Genomic DNA, 26,938 nt, shown 5'->3' with positions numbered 1-26,938 from the left:
CCGCACACCGTTAGGCCGTCTTCCGCTCACGCCCCAACATCGTGCAGCCCGCCTCCAGTGGTGTCGCGACAGGCGTGAATGGAGGGACGAATGGAGACGTGTCGTCTTCAGCGATGAGAGTCGCTTCTTCCTTGGTGCCAATGATGGTCGTATGCGTGTTTGGCGCTGTTCCAACAGAACAATGCACGTCCGCATGTATCCCGTGCCACCCAACGTGCTCTAGAAGGTGTAAGTCAACTACCCTGGCCAGCAAGGTCTCCGGATCTGTCCCCCATTGAGCATGTTTGGGACTGGATGAAGTGTCGTCTCACGCGGTCTGCACGTCCAGCACGAAAGCTGGTCCAACTGAGGCGCCAGGTGGAAATGGCATGGCAAGCCGTTCCACAGGACTACATCCAGCATCTCTACGATCGTCTCCATGGGAGAATAGCAGCCCGCATTGCTGCGAAAGGTGGATATACACTGTACTAGTGCCGACATTGTGCATGCTCTGTTGCCTGTGTCTATGTGCCTGTGGTTCTGTCAGTGTGATCATGTGATGTATCTGACCCCAGGAATCTGTCAATAAAGTTTCCCCTTCCTGGGACAATGAATTCACGGTGTTCTTATTTCAATTTCCAGGAGTGTAGCTTCGTTTCCGCATTATGACAACGATTGCACTGTCCCCCGCGGCTCCCTGATGATCTTTACATAGCCTCCAGCGTTAATACTGAGCCCTACCGTCATTGAGTGGTTATCTCGCGTTCATGTCGAACAAAGGCGGTGGTCACATTCCTGTGACGGAACCGTGTATGTACTAGTGTCTTGGACTTTACGTAGATAGTGAAATGACTCTGATGTCGCCCATCGTACAATATCCGGAACATCACAAGAAGTTATGTGAGACGCTTCATGCAAGGCTGTCACTTCTTTACCTCTAAATTTAGTTTGAATGTAACAGAAAAACAAACAAATACTAATGGCACCTATTAATCTTCTCTATCACGTGAGTTTCAGAGGACGGAACAGGGACAATATTTTAATAGGTTACGTTCATTATCTTGATGAGGAGCAAAAGACTTTACAGAGCCGTCCACTTGGAGATATATGTGCTTTCCAGTGAAACCCCAGCTACATGATCGTAACGAGAAAGGCTTCCAGCTTCTGCAATACCTTTTCATTCTTTACTACTAAGGGTAGAGCGGGCTGTCTGATGTCAAAACCAATGAAGAACCTAACATTATCAGCCAAATATCTGGCTAGCCTTCAGTGTGGCAGAGCCTTACTGAAAAGGCATACCTTTCCAAATATAAGTGAGGAAAGAACTAATATTGTCAATTTAATTATGAGATAATAACAATCCAACAAGAACTTGAAAGACCACTATAATTGTATATTGGAACACGAAATTAGTTACGAGAACTTGTCCGACATGAGCATAGCGTGCATGTCGCTGTTGATTCGTTCTTTTTTATTTTCTGGGACGAGTGGACTGTTCAAGTAACACATATATAGCATACAGTAGTGTTGCAGTGCTAAGTGGGAGAGTTTAATTAATATCCATTGGACGAAATAGCCATCTGTAACTACGTTCACTGACTTTTACAGCACTGGTAGCAGTGGCGGAGGTCCACGGACAACCAGAAGAGTCGACCAACGACAACATCGGGAATGTGACTCTAAGCACCGGAAATATCACGGCTGAGAGTAGTTTCCTGGGGAGGTCGTCCTACACGGAAGATGACGATGATACCATTTGTGTCGCAGCAGACAACAAGTTCTACTTGTATGCTAATTCGTTGAAGCTGTATTCTTGCTACAACCAACTACCGAAAGGTAAGTTACTTTAAACAGAACTGTTTTCTGTTCAAAATTGACAAGATAAAACCAGTTTGTTCAGCATAAAAATTCGCGAATGGTCCCACAGCGAAAGTGAAAATATGAGTGAAATCAAATCATCAAGGAAAAGTGGCTACCCTTGCCTCACCGAAATTACGAAATTGCAAGTCTTCATGATTCTCCACCAAAACCATTCAGAGCAATTTGCTGGGCATATTTAGTCCACCTTTTATAGTAATTTTCTTGCCCCTTAAAACTGCTGCATGTTTTTCACTACACACCCTTGAATTCTTTTAGGAGGATTATGTCGTGGAACGCGACATGAAGTACGCAGAGGGCCATAGTTTCAACATTTTACGAAAAGATATTTTAACAGGCGACGGAAGTTGCCACAAGTGCCGCGGTCCGTAGCGTGTAGTTAATTTTCACAGTGGATGAGTCGGCAGTGAAGTACACACACCTATACTACGCTTAACACTATAAACCGATAGGCAACGTACACTTTTCTTCATATCCTGTAGAATGCCGACAACTGGATTAGTGTGTATAAACAACACCCGTCATACGCTTAGGAACAAGTAGAAATAGTCTTGCAAGTTTAAAGAAGTTAAAAATTTAACGACGCGTTGACATAGAGACGAAGAATTAGGTGAATTGGGCAATGATAAGCGAACGTACTGGACTACATCTTATCGGAAACATCAGGTTGGCATTAAATTAGGGCACAGACTCATTCATTGTCTTAGTGAGACTTCTACAATGTAATATCGGACCGAAATATATGCTACTTATAGGCGATGAGACACTGTACTAGCAATCAACCGTATAACCATTGCAAAAAATTTCCCAAATATCGGGCATTTATATGGTAAATAGCAGCATGCCACACATTTTAATTAGTAGTCAGTGAAGGTTGAAAAAAGAACCTGATAAAAGCACGTTACTTAGGCCAGACCAAAATATCGCGAAAGAAGAAGATGTGGGGTTGTCGTATTACTGGTTAAGATTTCCACTGCGTTAGAAGTTGTGCCTGCACGCGTGTTGGTTAGTACAAGAGTACATGAAAGATAAATAATGAATATTTAGATGAAAATGTCTAGAAAACAAGCGGCAAAATCTACATGTATAGTAAGTTTGTTACTATACAACCATGACATTATTTAGTTTGGCTTTTCGTGGCCACTGCTGTAAGCAGGCCGATACATTGGAGTCATCAAGAGCGGTGGTTAAGGAAAACGCACCATCTATCGAAGGTTTCAAAAGAGCTGTGCTTATAGTGTGAAATTGCTCATCGTGTCCTTGCAAAATATCACGATAAAAACTCATGATGAGCCGACCGAAATGCCCCAGTCCCACGTGCAATAATATTGCGGACGATTAATAAACAGAAGGTGGCCTCGCATCTCACACAAAGCTGAGGTCCATAACTTCACAGGGATCGTGCGAAGTAACACTGGCGCAATTTCAAGAAAATAATTTTTCAAACTCTAACAAAATGTGTATCCTCTAGAGTTGGGGAAAACTGAAGGTCTCACCACTAGAAACGTTTGGTGTCTCTCAAAACAAATAACATTTTGGTGATCTTGCGCTCTCCAAACTTGGCATTCTGAGTGATGGAGAAAGGTACCTAATTCATTCAGTGTTTCTACAGGGTGATTGCGTCGTTTAGCATCCGCAGTTCTGACTTTGACGATAGCTTCTGACATTACGGCGAAATTGTAGATTCTTTGTGATTTCGTTTATCTGTTGTCTATTCGAGTCTAATAATTGAATTTATGTCAGCGATGAGTCTCTATCTGTGTCCTTTGATGTTGGTGACTATTAAGTATCACGAAGGCTAAGTCCCATCACAAATCAGCAATCAACTATCCCGTTATCAGTCTAAACGGTAAAGATGATTTTACTTCAGTCCCACTTCTGACTAATAATTCCAACCGTAAAACTTTTAAACTTCAGATCGTCTTTAAAATAACCTAGCAGCGCTTATCATGCGTACTACTATTGCAAGAGTACAAGAGAGAAATGAAGTTAACATCTCCATTGCCGAGTTACATTGTAGTCACCTCAATCGTACAGCTCGATGGGGCGACAACCCTCTTCTAGAAAAAATGTTATCTTTGGTCAATTTATGGACTGGGGTTTAACCTTCGTAAATAATAATTTCTTGAATTCTTTCTGTTCCGTATCATATGGTATTCTCTCATTGAGTCCTTTTCTATGATAAGCATTAGTGTTTACATAACACTGTTGTTAATTAAACTGTCAAGAGTGTAAATTTTGTTGTCAGTAGCTGTCATCACTGTCAAGATGACTGATTTCTCTATTTCTTTTTGCAACAAAAGGGTGTTCGTTATGGGTTGGGCGAATGTTTGGACGGCGGAATAACGTTCCTGACCTGTACACGAAGGACAGAGTAAACGCATTTCATCCCGTCCGTTGGATCGTTCTACTGTTAAGATGGTCTCACGTCCGACAAAGTTTTACGGTTACTGGGGACCGGCGGTGCTGACCATTCCCTAAACACAAACTCAGAGATCGCCAGATCAGTTCCCAGCAAACGAAACCGTGGTCCCTCAGGTTATCGTCATTTACCTCGTCACAGGATACATGTGTTGCTCAATGAATGCTTCGCACGCCAGGAGCATTACCCTCCTAGAGGAACGTGGTTCTAGTGACATCCTTAAACTTTCGAAATAAGCTATGTCAGGTTTATTCGCGTCGCTAATCTTCCAACGGTCTGCTACAGTACCAGTAAGAATAGGAACCCTGTAACATAGCACACTGTGTGACCCCACATTATCTGTGATACACGACCGTAACATAATCTTGTCACAATGCTGACAGTGAAATTCGTGCTATGTAAAAAAGGTGAAGACTTACCGTTGTCTTATCACTAGTAAAATTAAACTGCTATGTTAATTTTGTACTTCCTATCTTTACTAAAGCGCATTTCTCTTAATTGCAGTTTACGTGGTGAAACCAAAGAGTCAATGCAAACCATACCTGTCAGATTGTCCCAGGAACTAGGAGTCTTGTGAATCAGTTGGCTCGGATTGAATCGTCTGCGAGGGAATGGAGAATAAATAGCTGGACCGCAGACTGAAGACATCTGCTGTTTCCAGAGGAGCCAAGAAACTGGAAGAGGGTCAGAACTTGACTCTTATACTTAAAAATAACCGGTCGAATCTAGACATCCTATTCCTTGTCACTTTCTGATTACTTCACGACATGCAATAAATATCATTACTGTAAAGATTAGTACTAAAAACTTGCATTTGTATTCTTTTTATGTTTCTGTTGTTTCTATAACAGTTGTATGCCGACGCAATAAAAGTGTAGTTTCATGACGTCAACTGTTATATTACACGGTAGAATATATTTCTCTACCTACAGGTTCACGTAAATACTGACAAACTACGGCTTGTTACCAACAACAAGAAATGCATTTCATCCGTTATCCACGCTGACCTCCTATATTCCCAATGTCCACTTCCAACCTTAACACACTGCCTGCCACGAGGACACCGGCGGCCACAGCAAAGACTCACGACTGACGCCACGGCTGGGCCTTACCTGGCCTAGGAAATAAGTGAAAAATTTGTAATCCAGAAGAAATAGTGTCATATCTCACGGTTCTATATAAATTTATTGCAAGCTTATTGAAATATCTTGCCAAGATGGGTGTTCGCATTATCCAAGTAGTAAAAGTGAACGTGTACCGTCTCAATTACTAGATCTTGTCGATTGAAGCGTAAGTAAAGGTGCGTGCCGAAAAGTAATGCCTCTGAATCTTTATATGTGAAAACTTATAAAGCTTTTTAAATAAAATAAACTTTATTAACACTCTACATCCTCATTCTTCCTGTCACTATGTTTATCCAAACGAGAGAACAGTTTCTTGATACTCTCACTGTAGAATGTTTGACTTTGTTGAAGGGGCCATAACATTACTTCTACTTGCTCCGCTTCATCACTATCAAAGTGAAACCCTCTAAACAGTTTTCATCGAGTTTTGGAAAAAGATGACGGGCGGATGGAGCATAGTCGTGGTATGGAAGATGATCTCTTACCTCGTATACAAGGTGTCGGGTTGCTACACATGTCGCATGTACATGCTGTGTCGTTGTCATGATGAAGGAAAGGTAGCTCCATCTGTGCAAGAACTCTTCGATTCGTCTTTTCAGTTTCTTGAAGGAATACAACAGGCAGTATCTCGAGCTCTGTTACAGTTACGTAACACACGGCCATGTCACACACTACAGTACGTAGCCCTCGATCGGCAGAGGGTAGCAATTGCGTTATGGAATCGTGAAATTCGACCGAGTAATATGCACGACGCATATTAGGCTAACCTGCATTGTAAACACAATGAAAAACTCGGAGGCATACATTCCGTCTTATCAATACTTTCTTTCATTTTTTCTTGGGTAACATCAGATATCCAAAAAAAAGTATGATGCAAAACGAATGCTACTAAATAGTGTTATACCAATAAACAGAAAGATAAATCGAGACAGGTAAGAAAATCGTTATCAGTTAGATTAAGGAAACCATACATTAATCATAAATTTATTCTGCTCAGTACTAAAATTATATGTAAATCCCAATTGGCCACAAAACATATAATTTGCTTGATAGGAATAGACAACAGTGCACACGATTGAGAAAAAATGCAGCACGTCACGGTAGACATTTGATTTCTCATCCCAGTTCAAGACAAAAGTGCATTTACCTAACCTTAGTCCGACTCGCTGGTTAACAGAAATGCTTTTCAGAAAATGAGGCTCTGGTAATGCTGTTACTTTATGCAGCGGGGCTAAGAACAAGTAGCACTAATTCTGGGCTGAGGTGGAGCTCTCCCATTAGCTCGGTGAGACGATAAAATGCCATGGGAATCGGAGACTCAGATGTTCAAGTTGAATTTGCTCCAAACATTCTTTTTCAGCTAAAGCATCAAACAGTATCCAGTTGAAACCTCCAATAGTGGTATGTTATCTTTTTCTATCTGTCTTTATATAAACATTAAGACATAACATAAACTTCTTACATATAAAACGTCTGTTTTACTCTGTCCATGAGTTAATTAAAACCAGTTGAAAATAATAGTGCACACAATAACATCGTCGGTATCCAATGAGGTACAAAAGACTCATTACGTAGGGGACACTAAATTGCACATTACGTTACACATTATAATTCCATTCTAGACATCCATCGTCCAAGCTTATCTTCACAGTGCTGGTACGTACACACACGAACAAATTTCACTTTCGCAAAGGCGTTCAACTATCTTGCATTTGCAAATTTCGCAACTAACCGCATCATACGTTGCTGGAACCTAAACAACACGTCTGCTTCAACTTTTGTCCAGTTTCCCTCCCCCCTCCACTCACACACCAAATTAGGCTCCAGTGGATTAATGTCAGGAGATTGTAGAGTCGAGAACATCGAAAATCCATGATTGTAACATTTCCTTGGAGATTCTTCTATTCCAAAGTGTGGCAGTGTACCATCGTTCCGAAACATAAAGTGTTACTGAATACGAAGAGAAACGTTTCAAACGCATCATGTAATGTATTCCAAAGGAACGAACGATGTAAGGGCATATGCAAATTGTCCAGTAATAGGTAAGGGGTCGAAAGCACTTCCTTCATGATTCTAGCCAGTAGATTTATGTTGCTGCGCCACGAACACCAGCCATGTACTGGGTGGTATTTTCAGAATTCTTCTAAATTTCTCGCACCTATGGCTGCCGAATGTCACATCATATTACTTCGCGGGTGACGTTGATATATAGCAAACGATTCGGGGACGCAGGTTTACGACGACGCACATAGGAGTGAATGCAAGGCACGGCGGGCACGGTATACAAGTGTGATGAAATCAGGGCAGCACAGGGAACTGACATGCTGTGAATAACCGATACATTGCAGATAGAATTGCAACGTCAGGGGTGTAGCATGAAGGTGAGTGAATAACGATTGATTAAATTGCACGACCCCCGGGTGAAGAGCAGTCTTCGGTTATTCACGAATATGCCCTGGCTGCTAAGGTAACTACAACATTAGTCTGCTACATCACGTAACTAATTAGAAGGCACTGAACAGAACTTCGGAGAAAAGAAAATTGTGACCTGAACCTGACTAGATAAAGGGATCAGTTAAAACGACACTTTCTGGGACATAAAGAATATTGGATAACTCCCACCGAGCAACACTCTTGTTTTGTAGCCGTTTGCGATTTCAGTAATTTTTATTGCATAGTCTTGTTGGCTAACGTTCTTAATCAATATACAGGGTGACAAATAAATGCCAGCATGCGAATCTTTAACCAGATTCCAATCAAAAATTTATCTCTCTAAATAAGACTGAGTGCGTTTAGAAAACACATAACGGTTGAAAACGAGGAGATATAAACAATGTCACATCGTGTAGGGCATTGGAATGTAAAGAGGACTGTGTCATCCCACATAACCGTGCCAGGTGTAGCAGGTCACTGAGTGGTCCGATGAAACATCAAACCTAAGACGCCCATAGAGCCGTTGTTCAAATCTTCGTCAGGTTTCTTTTACATTTTTTGGATTCACGTTCCCTAGCTCTCGTAGTTTATAAGTTGTGCATCATTTCGACACAGGACAATGACCTATAAAATGATAGTGGCCTATGGCATGATAGTGGGAATCATTAACCTGGGTGTATGTGTCTACTGACTGCAGAGTGGACAACCATGGCTATTCCTGTCAACTTTGTGTAGGACAGCTTCCCGATGAAACGCACAAAAGATAAATATCTTAATATGTTTTTGATGCTGAGTGTTTCCGATCAAAAGGCTGGTGTTGCACGAGCATATGCTATATAGTACCACAGAAGACGCCATCTTGATGTGAATGGTTTTCGTCACCTGAAACACAGCCTTCTGGGAAACGGATAACCTTCGTATACAAGCAACGCACAGAAGGCGCCCAAGGACAAAACCTATTCCACAAACAGATAACGCAGTTCTTGAAATCATTCAACTACATCACCAAAAGCAGTTCCAGATATGTGACAAACTGCTTTTTGAAGTGATGCACAATGACCTGTTTCTGTATCATAGCAAGCTAATTCAGCACCAGTTGCAAGAAGACCGAAATGGAAGAGTATAGTTATTTGAATGGATTCAGCACCAAGTGAAAGATATTGGCCATTTTAAAAGTAACGTGGGATGGACTGACGAATATAGCTTCACTCGTGAAGTTATTTTCAACTCACAACAATTATTACTGAATGGAACACAACCTGCATGTGAACATGACATTTCACAACTGCCCTGTAGCGCTCAGGGGTTGTAATAAGTCGGAACGACACAGAGGTATGGTTTGGTAGAGAGGGGTGACTTACGCCTAAGAATGCAGAGAAAAACCGGCAAGTGTTTCGTTGACTTCAATCCATAGGAGTTAAACAGCAGCCCTCCCACTGATCGCAGTGATGGCGCCACGTGGCGTCCATCCATGGATCAGCACCAATACCAGCGGTGGAACCTGCTGCATTGGCGTCCAGCCAGCCAGCGTTGCAGAAGTAGCGCTCCTACTCTCGTGACCGCTATAAGGGGTAGCCGCGATACATTAACCTGCGTGTATGTGCATAGGTAGCCTGAGACGTGGCTGGCTGCGCCCTCAAGCACAAATTGTGAACCCCACGTACAGCGCCCAAGGGAAAATAACTGGCCGTCATCGTTGTAGTAAGCCTTAGCAGCCAGGGCACATTCGTGAGAGACCGCAGATTGCTCTTCACCCGGGAGGTCGCTAGTTGGTGCCTCCGACCCGCCCCAGCGAATGGCAGCTTGCAGTCCGCCGGACGATGTCATCCACAGAGCGGAGGCTAGCGGCCACCTCGCTCCTCGCACCGGTGCAGCACCAAGGTGCGGCCTCTCCCCGCCACATCTACTGCGAGTCCGTGCAGCGGAGTATGGTATTAGTTTCAGCGGGTAGGTTGGCCGCCGAAATTCATCACCAGATTGTATTCGACTTAGGCGTGCAATTTAAACAATCGTTATTCACTCGGATTCTAAACATTGACATAGTGGCGGCACAACTACTCCCCATTTGAGCCTCTGGGCTACACCGCAGACGAATTTCCTCTGGAGGAGACAAGTGGAGTGTTCTTTGATTGTTACAACTTCTGGTTCCCTCAGCCCTCTTCGGTCCCTACATACAGTTCATTAGCGGCGCCTCCACCTGCAATGTATCGGTTCTTCACAGCAGGTCAGTTCCCTGTGCTGCCCTGACTTCATCACACTAGTATACAGTGGCCGCCGTTCCTTGCCTTCCCTCCCAAGTGCGGAGCCGTAAACCTGCGTCCTAGAACAATTTGCTAAATATCAACGTCACCTGCGAAAGCCATCCGATATGACATTCCGTTCCTTAACTACTACCTTCCAGCCATTGCTGCATGAAATTTAGAAAAATTCTCCAAAAACCACACCTCCACATGGCTTGTGTTCGTGATGCAGCAACATAAATCTATAGGCTAGAATGGTCAAAGAAGTGCTTTTGATCCCTTACCTATTACTGGACAATTTGCATGTGCCTTCCATCGTTAGCTCCTTTCCAGTACATTCCACGATGCATTTTAAAATTTCTCTTTGTGTTCAGTTGCACATTACGTTTCGGAACGAAGGTACACTGCCACACTTTGGAATAGAAGTACTTCCAGAGAAATGAATCGGTCATGGATTTTCGATGTTTTGGACTCCAGAATCCCAAGACATCAATCCAGTAGAGCCTAATTTGGTATGTGTGTGTGTGTGTGGTTGAGGGGAGGGGGGAGGCAAATGTAACAAAAGTTGATGCAGACGTGTTGCGTAGGGTCCAGCAACGTATGACCCAGATAGATGCGAAGTCTTTGCAAATGCAATTTCCTAAAGCGAAATTTGTTTGTGTGTCTACGCACCAGCACTGTGAAGATAAGCCTGGGCGATGGATGTCTAGAATGGAATTATAATGTATAACATAATGTGCAATTTAGTGTCCCCTACGTATTGCGTTTGTTGTATCTCATTGGATACCGACGATGTTATTGTGTGCACTATTAATTTCAACTGTTTTTAATTATCTCATGGACAGAGCAAAACAGACGTTTTATATGTAAGAAGTTTATGTTATGTCATAATGTTTAAGTAAAGACAGAAAGAAAAAGGCAACATACCACAATTGGAGGTGTCAACTGGATGCTGTTTGTTGCTTTAACTGAAAAAGAATGTTTGGCGCAAACTCAACTATAACATCATTGAGTCTGAGTCTCCGATTCCAACGGCATTTTCTCGTCTCACTGAGCTAGTGGCAGAGCTCCACCCCAGCCCAGAATTAGTGCTACTTGTTCTTAGCCCCGCTGCATGCAGTAATAGCATCACCAGGGCCTCATTTTCTGAATCGCATTTCTGTTAACCAGTGAGTAGACCAAGGTTAGGTAGATACACTTTTGTCTTGAACTTGGATGAGCAATGAAATGCCGACCGTGACGTGCGGTATTTTTTCTTCATCGTGTATACTTTTGGCTACCCCTATCAAGCAAATTATTTGTTTTGTGGCCATTTGGGATTTACATTTCATTTTAGTACTGAACAGAGTAAATTATAATGTATGGTTTCCTTAATCTAACTGATAACGATTTTCTTACCTGTCTAGATATATCTTTCTTTTTATTGATATAACACTATTTTGTAGCATTCCTGATGCATCATGCTTTTTTTCTTGGATATCTGATGTTATCCAAGAAAAAAAGAAAGCAGGTATTGATAATACGAAATGTATGCCTCCGAGTTTTTCATTGTGTTAACAATGCAGGTTACCATATTACGCGTCGTGCATATTTCTCGTTCGACTTTCACAATTCCATAACGCAATTGCAACCCTCTGCCGATCGAGGGCTACGTACTGTAGCGTGTGACATGGAGGTGTGTTACGCAACTGTGACTGAGTTCGAGAATCAGCTTGGTGTGTTCCTTCAAGAAAATGAAAAGACGAATCGAAGAGTTCTTTCGCACATGGGGTTACCTTTCCTTCATCATGACAACTATAGAGCATGCACAAGCACTGCGACATGTGTATCAACCCCACCTTGTACACGAGACCACAGAGCATCTTCCATACACCCCGACTAGGCCTCATCTGCCCGTCATCTAGGTTCCAAAAGCTGAAGAAAGCTTTTAGAGGATTTCACTTTGATAGTGATGAAGCGGTGCAAGTACAAGTAATGTAGTGGCCCCTTCAACTAAGTCAAACATTCTACAGTTACGGTAAAAAGAAACTGTTCTCTCTGAAACATCCCTTTAGAAAAATTTAGTGAGTTACTGTGCTGATAAACCCCTTACGTTATTTGATTTTCAAACAGCTGAGCAGAACTGAACGTACTCAGATATTTCGCCCTTTACCTATTCTGATCAACACTAAACTGACACACAATATTTTTAGCGCAACGCAATCTGACTTTCAAAAATCCCTACAAAAGAATGGATCTGACTAACAATAACCTATACCTTTCATGAATCACTTACAAAAATCTTCGTTACTCGAACTACTGCAATACAGCGAGTGCCACTACTGCCAGCTAAATAAAAGATTCTAAGTACTGAAGGCACTAACTACTGATAGGCACAGTTAGCAAATGAAAGGTTTTGATAGAGAACAAACAATATATTTACCTTAATAATGTTCCAAAGTCGAAATTGAAATAAGAACACCGTGAATTCATTGTCCCAGGAAGGGGAAACTTTATTGACACATTCCTGGGGTCAGATACATCACATGATCACACTGACAGAACCACAGGCACATAGACACAGGCAACAGAGCATGCACAATGTCGGCACTAGTACAGTGTATATCCACCTTTCGCAGCAATGCAGGCTGCTATTCTCCCATGGAGACGATCGTAAAGATGCTGGATGTAGTCCTGTGGAACGGCTTGCCATGCCATTTCCACCTGGCGCCTCAGTTGGACCAGCGTTCGTGCTGGACGTGCAGACCGCGTGAGACGACGCTTCATCCAGTCCCAAACATGCTCAATGGGGGACAGATCGGGAGATCTTGCTGGCCCGGGTAGTTGACTTACACCTTCTAGAGCACGTTGGGTGGCACGGGATACATGCGGACGTGCATTGTCCTGTTGGAACAGCAAGTTCCCTAGCCGGTCTAGGAATGGTAGAACGATGGGTTCGATGACGGTTTGGATGTACCGTGCACTATTCAGTGTCCCCTCGACGATCACCAGTGGTGTACGGCCAGTGTAGGAGATCGCTCCCAACACCATGATGCCGGGTGTTAGCCCTGTGTGCCTCGGTCGTATGCAGTCCTGATTGTGGCGCTCACCTGCACGGCGCCAAACACGCATACGACCATCATTGGCACCAAGGCAGAAGCGACTCTCATCGCTGAAGACGACACGTCTCCATTCGTCCCTCCATTCACGCCTGTCGCGACACCACTGGAAGCGGGCTGCACGATGTTGGGGCGTGAGCGGAAGACGGCCTAATGGTGTGCGGGACCGTAGCCCAGCTTCATGGAGGCGGTTGCGAATGGTCCTCGCCGATACCCCAGGAGCAACAGTGTCTCTAATTTGCTGGGAAGTGGCGGTGCGGTCCCCTACAGCACTGCGTAGGATCCTACGGTCTTGGCGTGCATCCGTGCGTCGCTGCGGTCCGGTCCCAGGTCGACGGGCACGTGCACCTTCCGCCGACCACTGGCGACAACATCGATGTACTGTGGAGACATCACGCCCCACGTGTTGAGCAATTCGGCGGTACGTCCACCCGGCCTCCTGCATGCCCACTATACGCCCTCGCTAAAAGTCCGTCAACTGCACATACGGTTCACGTCCACGCTGTCGCGGCATGCTACCAGTGTTAAAGACTGCGATGGAGCTCCGTATGCCACGGCAAACTGGCTGACACTGACGGCGGCGGTGCACAAATGCTGCGCAGCTAGCGCCATTCGACGGCCAACACCGCGGTTCCTGGTGTGTCTGCTGTGCCGTGCGTGTGATCATTGCTTGTACAGCCCTCTCGCAGTGTCCGGAGCAAGTATGGTGGGTCTGACACACCGGTGTCAATGTGTTCTTTTATCCATTTCCAGGAGTATATATATATATATATATATATATATATATATATATATATATATCTGGACGTGTGTCCATCAGAAAGAGTAAATTTGTAATATTTTATATCACGAACTGATATATATATATATATATATATATATATATATATATATATATATATATGACTTTGGAACATTATTAAGGTAAATACATTGTTTTGTTCTCTATCAAAACCTTTCATTTGCTAACTATGCATATCTAATATATAAAAATGAATCGCAAAATGTGTTGGTAAGCGCATAACTCAACAACGCCTCGACCAATTTGGCCAAATCTTTTTTTAAAATGTTCGTTGAAGTTCAAGGATGGTTTTTACGGCGAGAAAAATTAGAATTATTGCTGGAAAAACCCTAAAAATAGCCCTTTTCTTTTTCCTATACAAATGATTTGTAACTAAAACGTAGTCAATTTGAGCTTTATTGCTATGGTATAAAGTTCATATTAAAATGAATCGCAAAATGTGTTGGTAAGCGCATAACTCAACAACGCCTCGACCAATTTGGCCAAATCCTTTTTTAAAATGTTCGTTGAAGTTCAAGGATGGTTTTTACGGCGAGAAAAATTAGAATTATTGCTGGAAAAACCCTAAAAATAGCCCTTTTCTTTTTCCTATACAAATGATTTGTAACTAAAACGTAGTCAATTTGAGCTTTATTGCTATGGTATAAAGTTCATATTAAATTACAAGCACACACTGTTGTCTAAGCAATGTAGGTGTGTTCCTAACGTCAAAGATCATATCTATCAAAACAATGTGCGTGTGTGCGTTGGAGCACAGAATACATAGTTGGAGAAGTTTAATATCGCGTTCCGAAACTCGCGTTTCTTTTGTATTAGTTTCGGCACGCGAGATAAAATGCATCAGTTTCCACGTCATTACATCAGTCAAACAAAAATCGCGTTACAATTCGTACGGCTTAAAAGGATTTGACTTCAAGTCATATAAAATGTAAAAAAAAAAAAAAAAGTTGTCTGTGACCTAATCTACTGAGTTTGCTTTTGTCAACTGATACACGAAACAAATTCGTGTTTTGTGCAGAGTGTTTACTTAGTTAGTGTTTGCTTAGTTCGTGATGAGTGAAAAACTAATTTATATTTCATATGCCTCCTATACGACGAAGCAATTTAGGTAGAAGAACCAGAAATGCTACAAACCAACCTAATTACCGATCTAATCGTACGGCACAAGAACGTGACGACGGAAATGAACGTGAAAGAATTCGGATATCACAAACGCGTGAAGCGCGAGCGAGACATTCAACTAATAATCGCGCAAGTTTGAATCGAGCTGCTTTCAGTTACGATGTGTCAATTGACTACAGTAACTACCAATGTGTTGTTATTGGTTCTATGAACTCGGTTTGCTCACACTGTAAGGCATTAAAATACAAAAACGAAGCCAATGGATTGTGTTGCGCAAATGGTAAAGTGAAATTGATACCATTGGACCCACCACCAGAACCATTGTACTCATTGGTTTCAGGAATAGGAACTGATTCTATACACTTTTTGACACATATCCAACAATATAACAATTGCTTTCAAATGACTTCATTTGGGGCAACAAATGTAGTTCGGGAAAATTTTATGCCAACTTTCAAGGTATGTATTATAGCAGTTACTCATAATTATTTTAGCGAACAAAATTTTCTGTCACAAAAGTTAAGATGTGTCACTAATCTTCAATTTCTTAATCACTTATATATCACTTAGTCATCATATTATATGGTGATTCAGTTTCAGTGACACTTTTATTATATTTTATATTACATAGATATTAGTTCAAACTAAATATATACTTTTTAAGATCAAATATTATTTAAGTTTGATCACTGACAATCCATTAATTTATACCACACCATAATATTTTATTTTATTTACAGATACAAGGGCAAATATATCACAGAGTAGGTTCACTGTTACCAGTGTCAGATAGCGACAACAAATTCCTGCAAATTTATTTTATGGGTAATTCACCACAAGAAATTGATCTGCGTTGTGCACATAACAATTTAGTAAAGAGGTCTATTGTAGAACAATTACAAACTTTATTTCATCAACACAATCAATTGATTATATTGTTTAAAACTGCCCTGGATCTGATGCCATCCGATAATCACAAAATTGTAATCAGAGCTGATAAAACACCTGCAGGTCAACATACAAGACGTTTTAATGCACCAACTATTGATGAAGTTGCTATCGTTGTAGTTGGAGAAAACTTGGAATCCCGTGATATTGTTTTACATCGTCGGAATGATCAATTACAACGTATAAAGGAAACACACCGCTCATATGATGCACTGCAATATCCCATTATATTTTGGCAAGGTGAAGATGGCTACGATTTCTCAATAAAAATGATAAATCCCATTACAGGTAACTAAAATATTAATTTAGCTATGGCGATAATATCTCAGTCATTATATTATGTATTTTAATTTTATATTTGAATGTTATTAAAAGAAAATCTATTTACAGGTTCTGAAACCAACAAAAAAGTCAGTTCAATGAACTATTATTCATACCGCCTAATGATTCGGGAAAATGAAGAAAATCACATATTGAAATGTCGGCGATTATATCACAAATATGTTGTTGACATGTATGTAAAAATTGAAACGGAGAGATTAACATTCATCAGGTTGAATCAAACCAAACTCCGATCTGAAGAGTATATTCACCTTCGAGATGCGATTAATACTGATGGAAATGCACAGAATATCGGTCGGATGACTATTCTTCCAGCAACATACATCGGAAGCCCTCGGCATATGCACGAATATGCTCAAGATGCCATGTCGTATGTTCGTCATTATGGTACAGCAGATTTGTTCATCACATTTACATGCAATCCGCAATGGATAGAAATCAAGCAGGAGTTATTCCCTGGGCAATCACCCATTGATCGTCATGATATTACAGCCAGAGTCTTTAGACAAAAGTTGAAATCTTTAATGGATTTCATCGTAAAACATAATGTGTTTGGTGAGACACGCTGCTGGATGTATTCTGTGGAGTGGCAGAAACGAGGATTGCCACATGCACACATTCTGATTTGGTTGGTTGAAAAGATAAGGCCAAATGAAGTTGATGCAGTGATATCAGCTGAAATCCCTAATGTACAAGTAGATCCTGGATTGCATGAGGTAGTTATCAAAAACATGATACATGGTCCCTGTGGAACTCTTAATCAAAATTCACCGTCTATGATGGATGGTAAATGTTCAAAACGATATCCACGGACATTAATATCGGAAACAATTACTGGTAATGACGGTTATCCATTGTATCGTCGCAGATCGACAGCAGACAATGGAAAATCAACAATTGTCAAATTAAATCAACAAGATATTGAAATAGATAATCGTTGGATTGTTCCATATTCACCCATTTTATCAAAGACATTCAAAGCACACATCAACGTTGAATCTTGCCATTCAGTGAAATCTATTAAATACATTTGCAAATATGATTAACAATAAAGCGATTACTTACTTTTAAATCCTTATATATGTTTTATTTAATTATTTTTTATTCACAACGCCCCATCACCAGGGTGACAGTTCTGTTCAGGAGAATTTTTTTAAATACGTAGGCAAAAAAACTGCCATATTACAAATCTTTTTGACAGGACGAAGTCTGTCGGGTCAACTAGTATATATATATATATATATATATATATATATATATATATATATATATATATAGGCATAGTTAGCAAATGAAAGGTATATATATATATATATATATATATATATATAGGCATAGTTAGCAAATGAAAGGTTTGTATTTACCTTAATAATGTTCCAAAGTCATATATATATATATATATATATATATATATATATATATATATATATATATATATATATATCAGTTCGTGATATAAAATATTACAAATTTACTCTTTCTGATTGACACACGTCCAGAAAAATATCAGTTCGTGATATAAAATATTACAAATTTACTCTTTCTGATGGACACACGTCCAGATCGTCCGCTCTCAAAATTCTGCCATTTCTCTCCCCTACGTTCACCACTGCTGGTGGCTCACCTCCAACTGTGCAACGCTACGCGCTGTTCACATCTAACTGCCCAACATTACAATGGTGAATTTTCCAACAATGCCAACCAGCCACAGACTGCACACAGCACAGCCAGTGATTTTCATGCAGAGCGCTATGGACGTTACCAACATAAAAACCTAAACAGCCTACTTACATCTCGTTTGGAAAAACATAGTGACACGAAGAATAAGGGTGTAGAATGTTAATAAAGTTTATTTAATTTAAAAAGCTTTATAAGTTTTCATATACAAAACTTCGGAGATATTACTTTGAAGCATGCACTTGTGCTTAAGCTTCAATCAAGAAGATCTACTAATTGAAACGGTACACGGTCACTTTTACTACATCGACAATGTGAATCCGAATCTTGGCGTGATATTTCAAAGTTTACTTTGCATAATAGCTTGCAATAAATCCATATAGAACCGTGAGATATGACACCATTTCCTCTAGATTACAAATGTTTCACGTATTTCCCAGGCCTGGTAAGGTCAAGCCGTGGCGTCAGTCGTAAGTCTTTGCTGTGGCCGCCGGTGCCCTCGTGGCAGTATGTTAAGTTTCGAACTGGATATTGGAATTATAGGAGGTTAGAGTGAATAATGGATGAAATGCATTTGATGTTGTTAATAATAAGCCTTTGTTTGTCAGTATTTACGCGTACCTGCAGGTAGAGAAAAATCTTCTGCTGCTTAAATATAAGAGTTGACGTTATGAAACTACACTTTTATTGCTTCAGCATACAACTATTACCGAAACAACAAATGCAATGTTTTTAATACTAATCTTTAGAGTAATGAAATATACAGCATGTCGTAATCAGAAACTGACACAGAATAGGATGTGTAGATTCTACCGGTAATGTTTAAGTAAAAGAGTCAATTTATGACGCTCTTGCAGTTTCTTGGCTCCTCTGGAAACAGCAGATGTCTTCAGTCAGCAGGCCAGCCATTTAAACTTCATTCCCTCGCAGACTATTCATGCTGAGCCAACGGACTTGCAATACTCCTAGTTCCTGGGACAATCTGACAGGTATGGTTTGCACTGACTCTTTGGTTTCACCATGTAAACTGCAACGAATAGAAAAATGTTTTAATAAAGGTAGGAAGTATAAAAATATCATATCAGTTTAAATTTACTAGTGATAAGACAGCTGAAACTCTTCGATTTTTTTTTACATACCATTAATCTGACTCTCAGCATTGTGACAAGATTATGTTATGGTCGGGTATCAGAGATAATGTAGGGTTCCGCCAGTATCTATTTCTGTACTACATTTTACGAAGACAAGCTTAATAGGCGGAGAATGTTATTATGTGTGCCGTAATAATGCCGCAACCGTCGCAACTGCTGACAAGTGTGCTGTGTCGCGGCGTTCCTATCCTTACTGGTTCTATAGCAGACCGTTGGAAGAATGAAAACGCGCGTAAACCTGACTTATGGCTTATTTCTAAAGTTTGAGGATGTCACTAGAACCAAGTTCCTCCAGGGGGGTAATGCTCCTGGCGTGTGAAGCATTCAGTAAGCAACACATGTATCTTGTGACGTGCCAAATGACGATAATCTCAGGGACCTCGGTTTCGTTTGCTGGGAACTTATCTGGCGATCCCTGAGTTTCTGATTTGGGAATGTTCTATACTGCCGACCACAGTAACCGTAAAATCAGTTATCTTGACAGTGATGACAGCTACTGACAACAAAATTTATACTCTTGACAGTTTGATTAACAAGAATGTTATGTAAGTACTAATGCTTATCATTAAGAAAGGACTGAATGAATGAATACTATATGATACGAAACAGAAACTTTAAGGAAAGGATTCAAGAAGTTATCATTTACAAAGGTTATAGCCCAGATCACAAATTGACCAAAGATAAGATTTATCCTAGGAGAGAGTTGTAGCCGCATCGAGGTGTAAGTTCGCTGTGTTTACAATGTCACTCGGCAATGTTTATTTTAATTTCACCTCTCTCTTGAACTCTTGCAATACTAGTACGCATGTTAAGCGTCACTAGATTGTTTTAAAACCGATCTGAAGTTAGGCTCTGAGCACTATGGGACTCAACATCTTAGGTCATAAATCCCCTAGAACTTAGAACTACTTAAACCTAACTAACCTAAGGACATCACACACAACCATGCCCGAGACAGGATTCGAACCTGCGACCGTAGCAGTCCCGCGGTTCCAGACTGCAGCGCCAGAACCGGATCTGAAGTTAAAAAGTTTTGTAGTTGGAAGTATTAGTCAGAATTCGGACTGACGTAAAATCATGTTTACCGTTTGGACAGATAACGGGATAGTTGATCGCTGATTTGTGATGGGACTTAGCCTTCGTGATGCTTAATAGTCACGAACATCAAAGGACACAGAATGTGACTGATCGCGACATAAACTTAATTATTCGACTTGAGTAGGCAACAGATAAACGCAATCAAAAAATACTTAGAATCGAGCCGTGTTGTCAGAAGCTATCGTCAAAGTCAGAATTGCCGATGCTAACAGACGCAGTTTCCTGAATGAAAAGACGGTGAGTGTGTTCAGTGTAACGACAAATAATTACGAAGAACAATATGTTTTAATCCAGCATTAGTTCTTTGAGTGGCGAATATCATTTAATGGATATTTAAAGTGTATTTTAGGAACTGACTGATACTTCGGATATCATAAAAGTGAGAAGTGGTTTAGTGACAATTTAACTGTAAACAGCAATAAATTCAAACGGAAGTACGACGCATTCTGAATATTGCTCAACGGTATGTTATCTCTATAATTACGTCGTGTAGTTGTTGAACACGCGACGTAGCGTCGCCTTGTCGACGGAATAATAATTAACAACGCAATTTCCTCTCAAAAATCATGATGTGACATCGGCTTGGGTGATGGATTGATGATTCAAGGCATTATATTTTCAACGTTTGAATACCCATTCTCAAAACGGGCATAAGTACTACAGTCAGCAAGTTCACGTAAACTGAAAGTCTGTCGCGAACACCCATAGGACAATGTCGTGATCGAGGGACGCCATTCCACGTCATCTCGACTGGGACAACCATCACCATCGAGCCGAGACAAAGCGAGACGTCACACAGTACAGTTCATTCACTGTGAACTAATGAAAGAGATTTTGAACCCAAAACACGTATTGAAATAACATTCTCGACGACAACGTTGTGAACCCAGTACTATGTATTTGGAAAAAATTATTTGTAGAGAATTTCGTATTTGCACGAAACCACTGAAGGGTCAAACCTTGCTGCTCAAGATGTATGTCCGAATATTGCCTGTTATGTTTGATACTATCACGGCCGCTGTAAGACCTAGTCGCCAATAGAATATCACTTATTTCTTACAAACCATTCATGTCTTTTTTTTTGGGGGGGGGGAATTTCGTTTTCCATTGTTGTATTTCATCAGGAGTGGTACTTGTTCCATGTCCTTAATACGTTGCAACTGTCTGTCCAGTGTTCTATGTGTTTAGCTGTGAGTGCTTTACGATGGAGCTTACTGAGATCGATAAAAAAATGAACTTGTGTTTTTTGCATCGTACTAAAGATTTATCCCACTTAGAGGTAAAGCATCATCTGATAGGACCTTGCTTATAAAAATGAATTACTCCTGCTGTAAGTCGAGAGTTCTCATATTGTTGTCCGCATACTATTGATTTAAATATTTTTACTCGCATTGCATCTCGCTAAAATGGTAGTAGTTTTTTCCTCATCTACGCAGCTGCAGAACGTTAAGGGGACGCTGGCGCACTACACCCAGATTCCTGACATCAAGAGACATATCATGAAGTGCAGATTCTTCTACTCTGAAGGAATAGTGTCAACCATAAGGGAGAATGGCGACTACCTAGGGGAATGGTAGCTACTTTTAGCAAACGTAGTCAGTTAGCAGTTAGTGATTGACTAAGAACAAGATAGGGACTAGTTAATTTTTTTTGTAAAATGATGTGTCAGACGACAGTTAATGACGAGATGAGTGTGAACAAATACATGCGTCAGGTGAGATGTTATGAGGAAAATTAAATGACGAGACAGTACAGAGGGTCGTTGTTACAATTTTGGGAAAAATTGGTTACTAAACACGTGAGTGCTTAAAGATTATTATTAGTAATTGACAGTTGAAATACAGAGGTGTTTGTTTCTTTAATTCTCTCTCTCTCTCCCTCTCTCTCTCTCTCTCTCTCTCTCTCTCTCTCTCTCTGTGTGTGTGTGAGTGTGTGTGTGTGTGTGTGTGTGTGTGTGTGTGTGTGTGTTTGTGTGTGTCTGTGTGTGTGTTTATGTGTGATTGTGTGTGATTGTGTCTGTGTGTGGGTATGTGTGTGTGTGTGTATGTGTGTGTGTACGTTTTGATGTTCAAAGTTCCCACCGTTTCTTAACTCACGTGTGCAGCAATTAACGGACGCATTTGAAAATTTCAAAGATTCTGTGACTTTTCGGGCCATCATATTTTGTTTGAAGTAAGTATGTGTGTCGAAAATGAGCCTATGTGGTTGTCACAGTATATGTCCATTCTCTTTCTTTGGTCCAAGTAAAAACCCGACTCCCTCCATCGGTGGCTGAACCTGTTACATTAGGGTATGTGCTTGGGGATCCTGGGGTTCACGAGGTGGGTGCTAGCCAGCATCGCCAGTCATCAGTTGCTTTAACTTCTGTGTGTGCTTAAACCAGTATTATTGGGCTGCCAGTGAGGCATATTGTATGACACACAAGTCGGCGTGTATTGCGAGGTACGCACAACCATAATTTTAAACAAAATAAGGGAAAACATGTAAATTCTTATACGTTCCTAATAGTCAGATGAACGCTGAGGCGAAACAGTCGACCTCTGGAAAACTTGTAGTACGCCAGTTCTTCAGCAGCAAATCGGGATTGTCTCCTGGTGCATTTTATCGAACCAGTGGTTCCCATGATAATAAAACTGTCTTCTTTTCTGAAAATAGCAGTTTTATCTGCTTTTTGTGTCTGCGGGAAGGGATAAGAATACTCAAACGAAAGAGCGGAGGCAGGCAGTTATCCCGTTTAAGCATCTCTGAGAGAATAAAGCAGGAAACATTAATTAATTTAGATAATTTTTATAGTAATATAAGACTCGTTTGATAATGTGTCAGTGTTCTGTATAACTAAAGGTCTTAATAGCTCTGATGGTACACTTAAATGCGTTAAACGAGTAAGAAATATACTCTTTACGTCTACATGAAAGCAGTACACCAAGTATCAAACATAAGAGGAAGTACGAACAATTGAGTACGTCGAATACAAGTCGCCCTGCACTAAACTAAATACATGATTCACGTTAAAATGTGGTGGCATGGTTAAATATAAAGAACATACACACAGAAAAATTGCAGAAAGAAAGACTATAAGGCGGGACATAAGTTGATGAAGAGAAACCAGGCTGAGACCGCACTAATTAATGCGTCGCTATGTGTTTTTTGATAGTCAGTTCTCCAGTAGATGTTGCGCAAATAGAAGGCCTCACATACCCTCCCAGCTGCTAAACTGACAGCCATTCTCTTAAAAGCCGCCTCCGTTTTCGTAGTACTCAGTCACTAAAAAGACGTCGTCTCCCTAAAGCCACAAAGACATGGTTTCGAAGGGCACTAACAGCGCATTTGGGCTCTTTAAAACAGATGTCATCACTTCGCCTGAAGGTGATGGAGACGCATTCCATCGAAACGTTGCTATGGGACGACGACACTACTCGGCTGACAACTCGTGAAGACTTCTTTCATAGATGTCATCACACTCCTCATCCTATCAATTTATGCACCGACTGGTATTCAGGGAGACCAGCTGTATCATCTGTTACATGACATATATACTAAACGGAAGCTTTGGAATCTGCGTCAGCCTATTGTTCAATTAAACGTGTTCGGAATTATAACGAGTGATTTTTTCCATCGTGTATAAACTCTAGGGATTCATCTAATAGAAGATAGGGAACAGAAAAATCCAATGAATTTATTTTCGGATATGTATGGCTTCCAAGCTAGAGCCCATTTATTGAATCGTACATTGTTGCAGAGACTGCGGTCTAATACTCGCTGTACCACGCAGCCACAGTTACCGTATGCACGGTTTCCTCCTAAAGGACGGTACTGTACTTCATACGTCATGACTTAGCACCCTCTCCTGCCACAGTAATTAGTAATTTTGTGTCCGATTCACTTCTGTTGCTGACTCACTTTGTAGTGGACGTGATACGGCGTTCTACACAATGGTTCCGTATTCGAATCAAGAGCATGCCGACATGGTATTTACTTACCGAGAGCCTAATGACAACGGGCGGCGGGCAACGAGGTCGTATCAGGAGACCTATTTCTGCGGACAACGGCCACAGAATTCTGTGTTTGCAAAAGTCTTTCGTAGCTAGTCTGACATATGTTCTTTTCAGGAAGCAGGAAATCATGAAGGACGTACCCGAAATTTTCGAACCTTAGACTTGGAGGAAAATGTGATTAATACTGTGCAAGCCGACCGCTGTGTCGCTACCAGGCAGTGTCTCCGCCCCCCCCCCCCCCCTCTTGTATAGGATAAGTCATACGACCGTGTGGAACATTCTCCATAACAACTGTTACAATTCTGATCACTTACAGCGTGTGCAAGGCTTACTAGCTACAAACTTTCCACATCGTTGGCAGTTTTGTAACTGGTTTCTTCACCACACAACAAAGATTCCGGGATCTGTGTCATCCATCCTATTCATAGATGAGGCCACCTTCACGGCCAGTAGTATCTTCAACTATCATAACAATCATCTTTCGAACAGTATGCATAGCCTCCATGGAATGGTGATGGCGAATCATCGGCATCGATGCAGCTGGAATTTGCTGGCCGGGATAACTGGCGACCTATTTCGGGATGAGTTTTCCTTCGATGTCGCCTAATAGGCCGGACCTATCGAAATATCTTGTGGATGACTTTGCTTTCCACGCTGGAAGAAGTGCCTCTGGTGTTTCGAATTGTTATGTGGCTGCTTCAGCTCACTTAACGTCTGAACGCATCTCAGTCTTGTGTTCCCTGATCGATGGGTCGATCGAGGCGTTCCAGCTGCATCGCCTGCTCGTTCACCGGATTTCAACCTGTGTGATTTCTGGTTATCGGAACATCGCAAAAGTATCATGTATGCAGAGCCCATTCCAGACATTATTCTCTCGTAATTGCACCAGTGTTACTCTGCACGATCCTTGTGAAGTTATGGACCTCAGCTTTGTGCGAGATGCGAAGCAACCTTCTGTTTATTATTTGTCCGTGATATTATTGACCCTGGGACTGGGGCATTTCGGTCGGCTCATCGTGAGTTTTAATCGTGATATTTGCTAGGACACGATGAGCAATTTCACAGTATAAGCACAGCTCTCCTGAAAGCTTCGATAGAAGGTGCATTTTCCTCATCCACTGTTATTGATGACTGCAATGTCCCAGCCTGCTTGCAACAGTGGCCACGAAAATCCAAGCTAAATAATATCGTGGTTGTGTAATAACAAACTTACCATACATGTAGGTTTCACCGCTTGTTTTGTAGACATGTCCGTCTACAGATTCATTATCTACCTTTCATGTAACAGTTACTCTCGTGCTAACCAACACACATGCAGGCACAATTTCTAACTCAGTGGAAATCTTAATTAGTACTACGAAAACGCCACTCCCCTATAATTCTTTCTCGATAATTGGTGTGGCCAGTATAATGTGCTTTTACCAAGTCCTTTTTTCAACCCTCACTGACTCGTAATTAAAATGTGAGGCATGCTGCTATTTATAATTAACTCTAATTTGGGACATTTTTGGCAACGGTTATACTGTTGATTATTAGTACATTGTGTCGTCGTCTGTAGCATAGATTTCAGTCCGATATTACATTGTAGATGTGTCACTAAGACAGTGAATGAGTTTGTGCTCAAATTTAATGCCAACATGATGTTTCCGAAAAGATGTAATCCAGTACGTTCACTTATCATTGCCCAATTCACCTAATTCTTCGTCTCTACGTCAATGCGTCGCTAAATTTTAAACTTTTGTAAACTTAGAAGCCTATTTCTATTTGTTCGTAAGCGTATGACGGGTATTGTTTATACACACTAATCCAGTTGTCGGCCTTCTACAGGGTACGACGAGAAGCCTACGTTGCCCAACGCTTTATAGGGTTTAATTGCTTATAGGTGTGTGTACAACGCTGTCAACACATTCACTGTGAAAATTAACCACACGCCATGGCCCGCAGCACTCGTGGCAACTTACTTCGCATGTTAGAATATCTTTTCGTAAATTTTGAAACTAAAGCCCATTGCGAACTTGATGTCGCGTTACATGACGTAATAGTCGCAAAAGAATTCACAGGTGTGTAGAACTTAAAAACATGCAACAGTTTTACGGGGATAGAAAGTTAGTGTAGAAGGTGGACTAAATATGCGCAACAAATTGCTCTGAATGGTTTTGGTTTAGAATCATGAAGAGTTGCAATTTCGTAATTTCGGTGAGGTAAGGTTAGTCACTGATCCTTGATGATTTGGTTTCACTCATGTTTTCACAATCACCGAAGAACCGTTGGCAAAATATGACGCAAAACAATCTGATGTTATCTTGTCAATCATGACAGAAAATAGTGGTATTTGAATTAACTTACCTTTCGCTAGCTGGTTGTAGCAAGAATACAGCTTCAGCGAATTAGCATACAAGTAGAACTTGTTGTCTGCTGCGACACAAATGGTATTATCATCATCTTCCGTGTAGGACGACCTCCCCGGAAATCTACTGTCAGCTGTGATATCGCCGGTGCTTAGTTCCTCATTCCCGATGGAGGCGGTGGTCGACTCTTCTGGTTGTCCGTGGACCTCCGCCACTGCTAGCAGTGCTGTAAAAATCGATGAACGTAATTACAGATCTGTATTTCGTCTAGTGGCTGTTAG

The 26,938-nt window shown here is 41.2% G+C and overlaps 2 protein-coding genes and 1 long non-coding RNA gene across 7 annotated transcripts in view; 2 read left to right on the top strand and 1 right to left on the bottom strand.

Moving 5' to 3' along the window:
* The window catches only part of LOC126236552 (uncharacterized), a 325,419-nt gene that overhangs the window by 51,169 nt on the left and 247,312 nt on the right, over positions 1-26,938 (bottom strand). The window contains exon 3 of one of the 2 annotated variants that reach the window (XM_049945965.1): positions 18,950-19,092. The exons of the other annotated variant lie outside the window; for it this stretch is intronic. Within the exon in view, the coding sequence (XP_049801922.1) occupies positions 19,031-19,092 (62 nt within the window). The 3' untranslated portion in view covers positions 18,950-19,030. Of the gene's footprint in view, positions 1-18,949; positions 19,093-26,938 lie in introns of those variants that run through there. 2 annotated transcript variants of the gene reach the window in all.
* The window catches only part of LOC126236544 (uncharacterized), a 190,406-nt gene that overhangs the window by 7,225 nt on the left and 156,243 nt on the right, over positions 1-26,938 (top strand). For 2 of the 4 annotated variants that reach the window (XM_049945937.1, XM_049945934.1), the window contains exon 2: positions 1,588-1,607. The exons of the other annotated variants lie outside the window; for them this stretch is intronic. In XM_049945937.1, the coding sequence (XP_049801894.1) occupies positions 1,588-1,607 (20 nt within the window). The remainder of the gene's footprint in view (positions 1-1,587; positions 1,608-26,938) is intronic. 4 annotated transcript variants of the gene reach the window in all.
* On the top strand, positions 1,614-5,165 carry LOC126236560 (uncharacterized). The gene is made up of 2 exons (XR_007544946.1): positions 1,614-1,815; positions 4,784-5,165. It is a non-coding gene; the product is annotated as an uncharacterized LOC126236560 (long non-coding RNA).

This window comes from Schistocerca nitens, chromosome 2, assembly GCF_023898315.1.
Source record: "Schistocerca nitens isolate TAMUIC-IGC-003100 chromosome 2, iqSchNite1.1, whole genome shotgun sequence".
Lineage (NCBI taxonomy): Eukaryota > Metazoa > Arthropoda > Insecta > Orthoptera > Acrididae > Schistocerca > Schistocerca nitens.
Note: the sequence above shows the minus strand (reverse complement) of the source record. Positions and strands in the feature narration are given on the sequence as shown.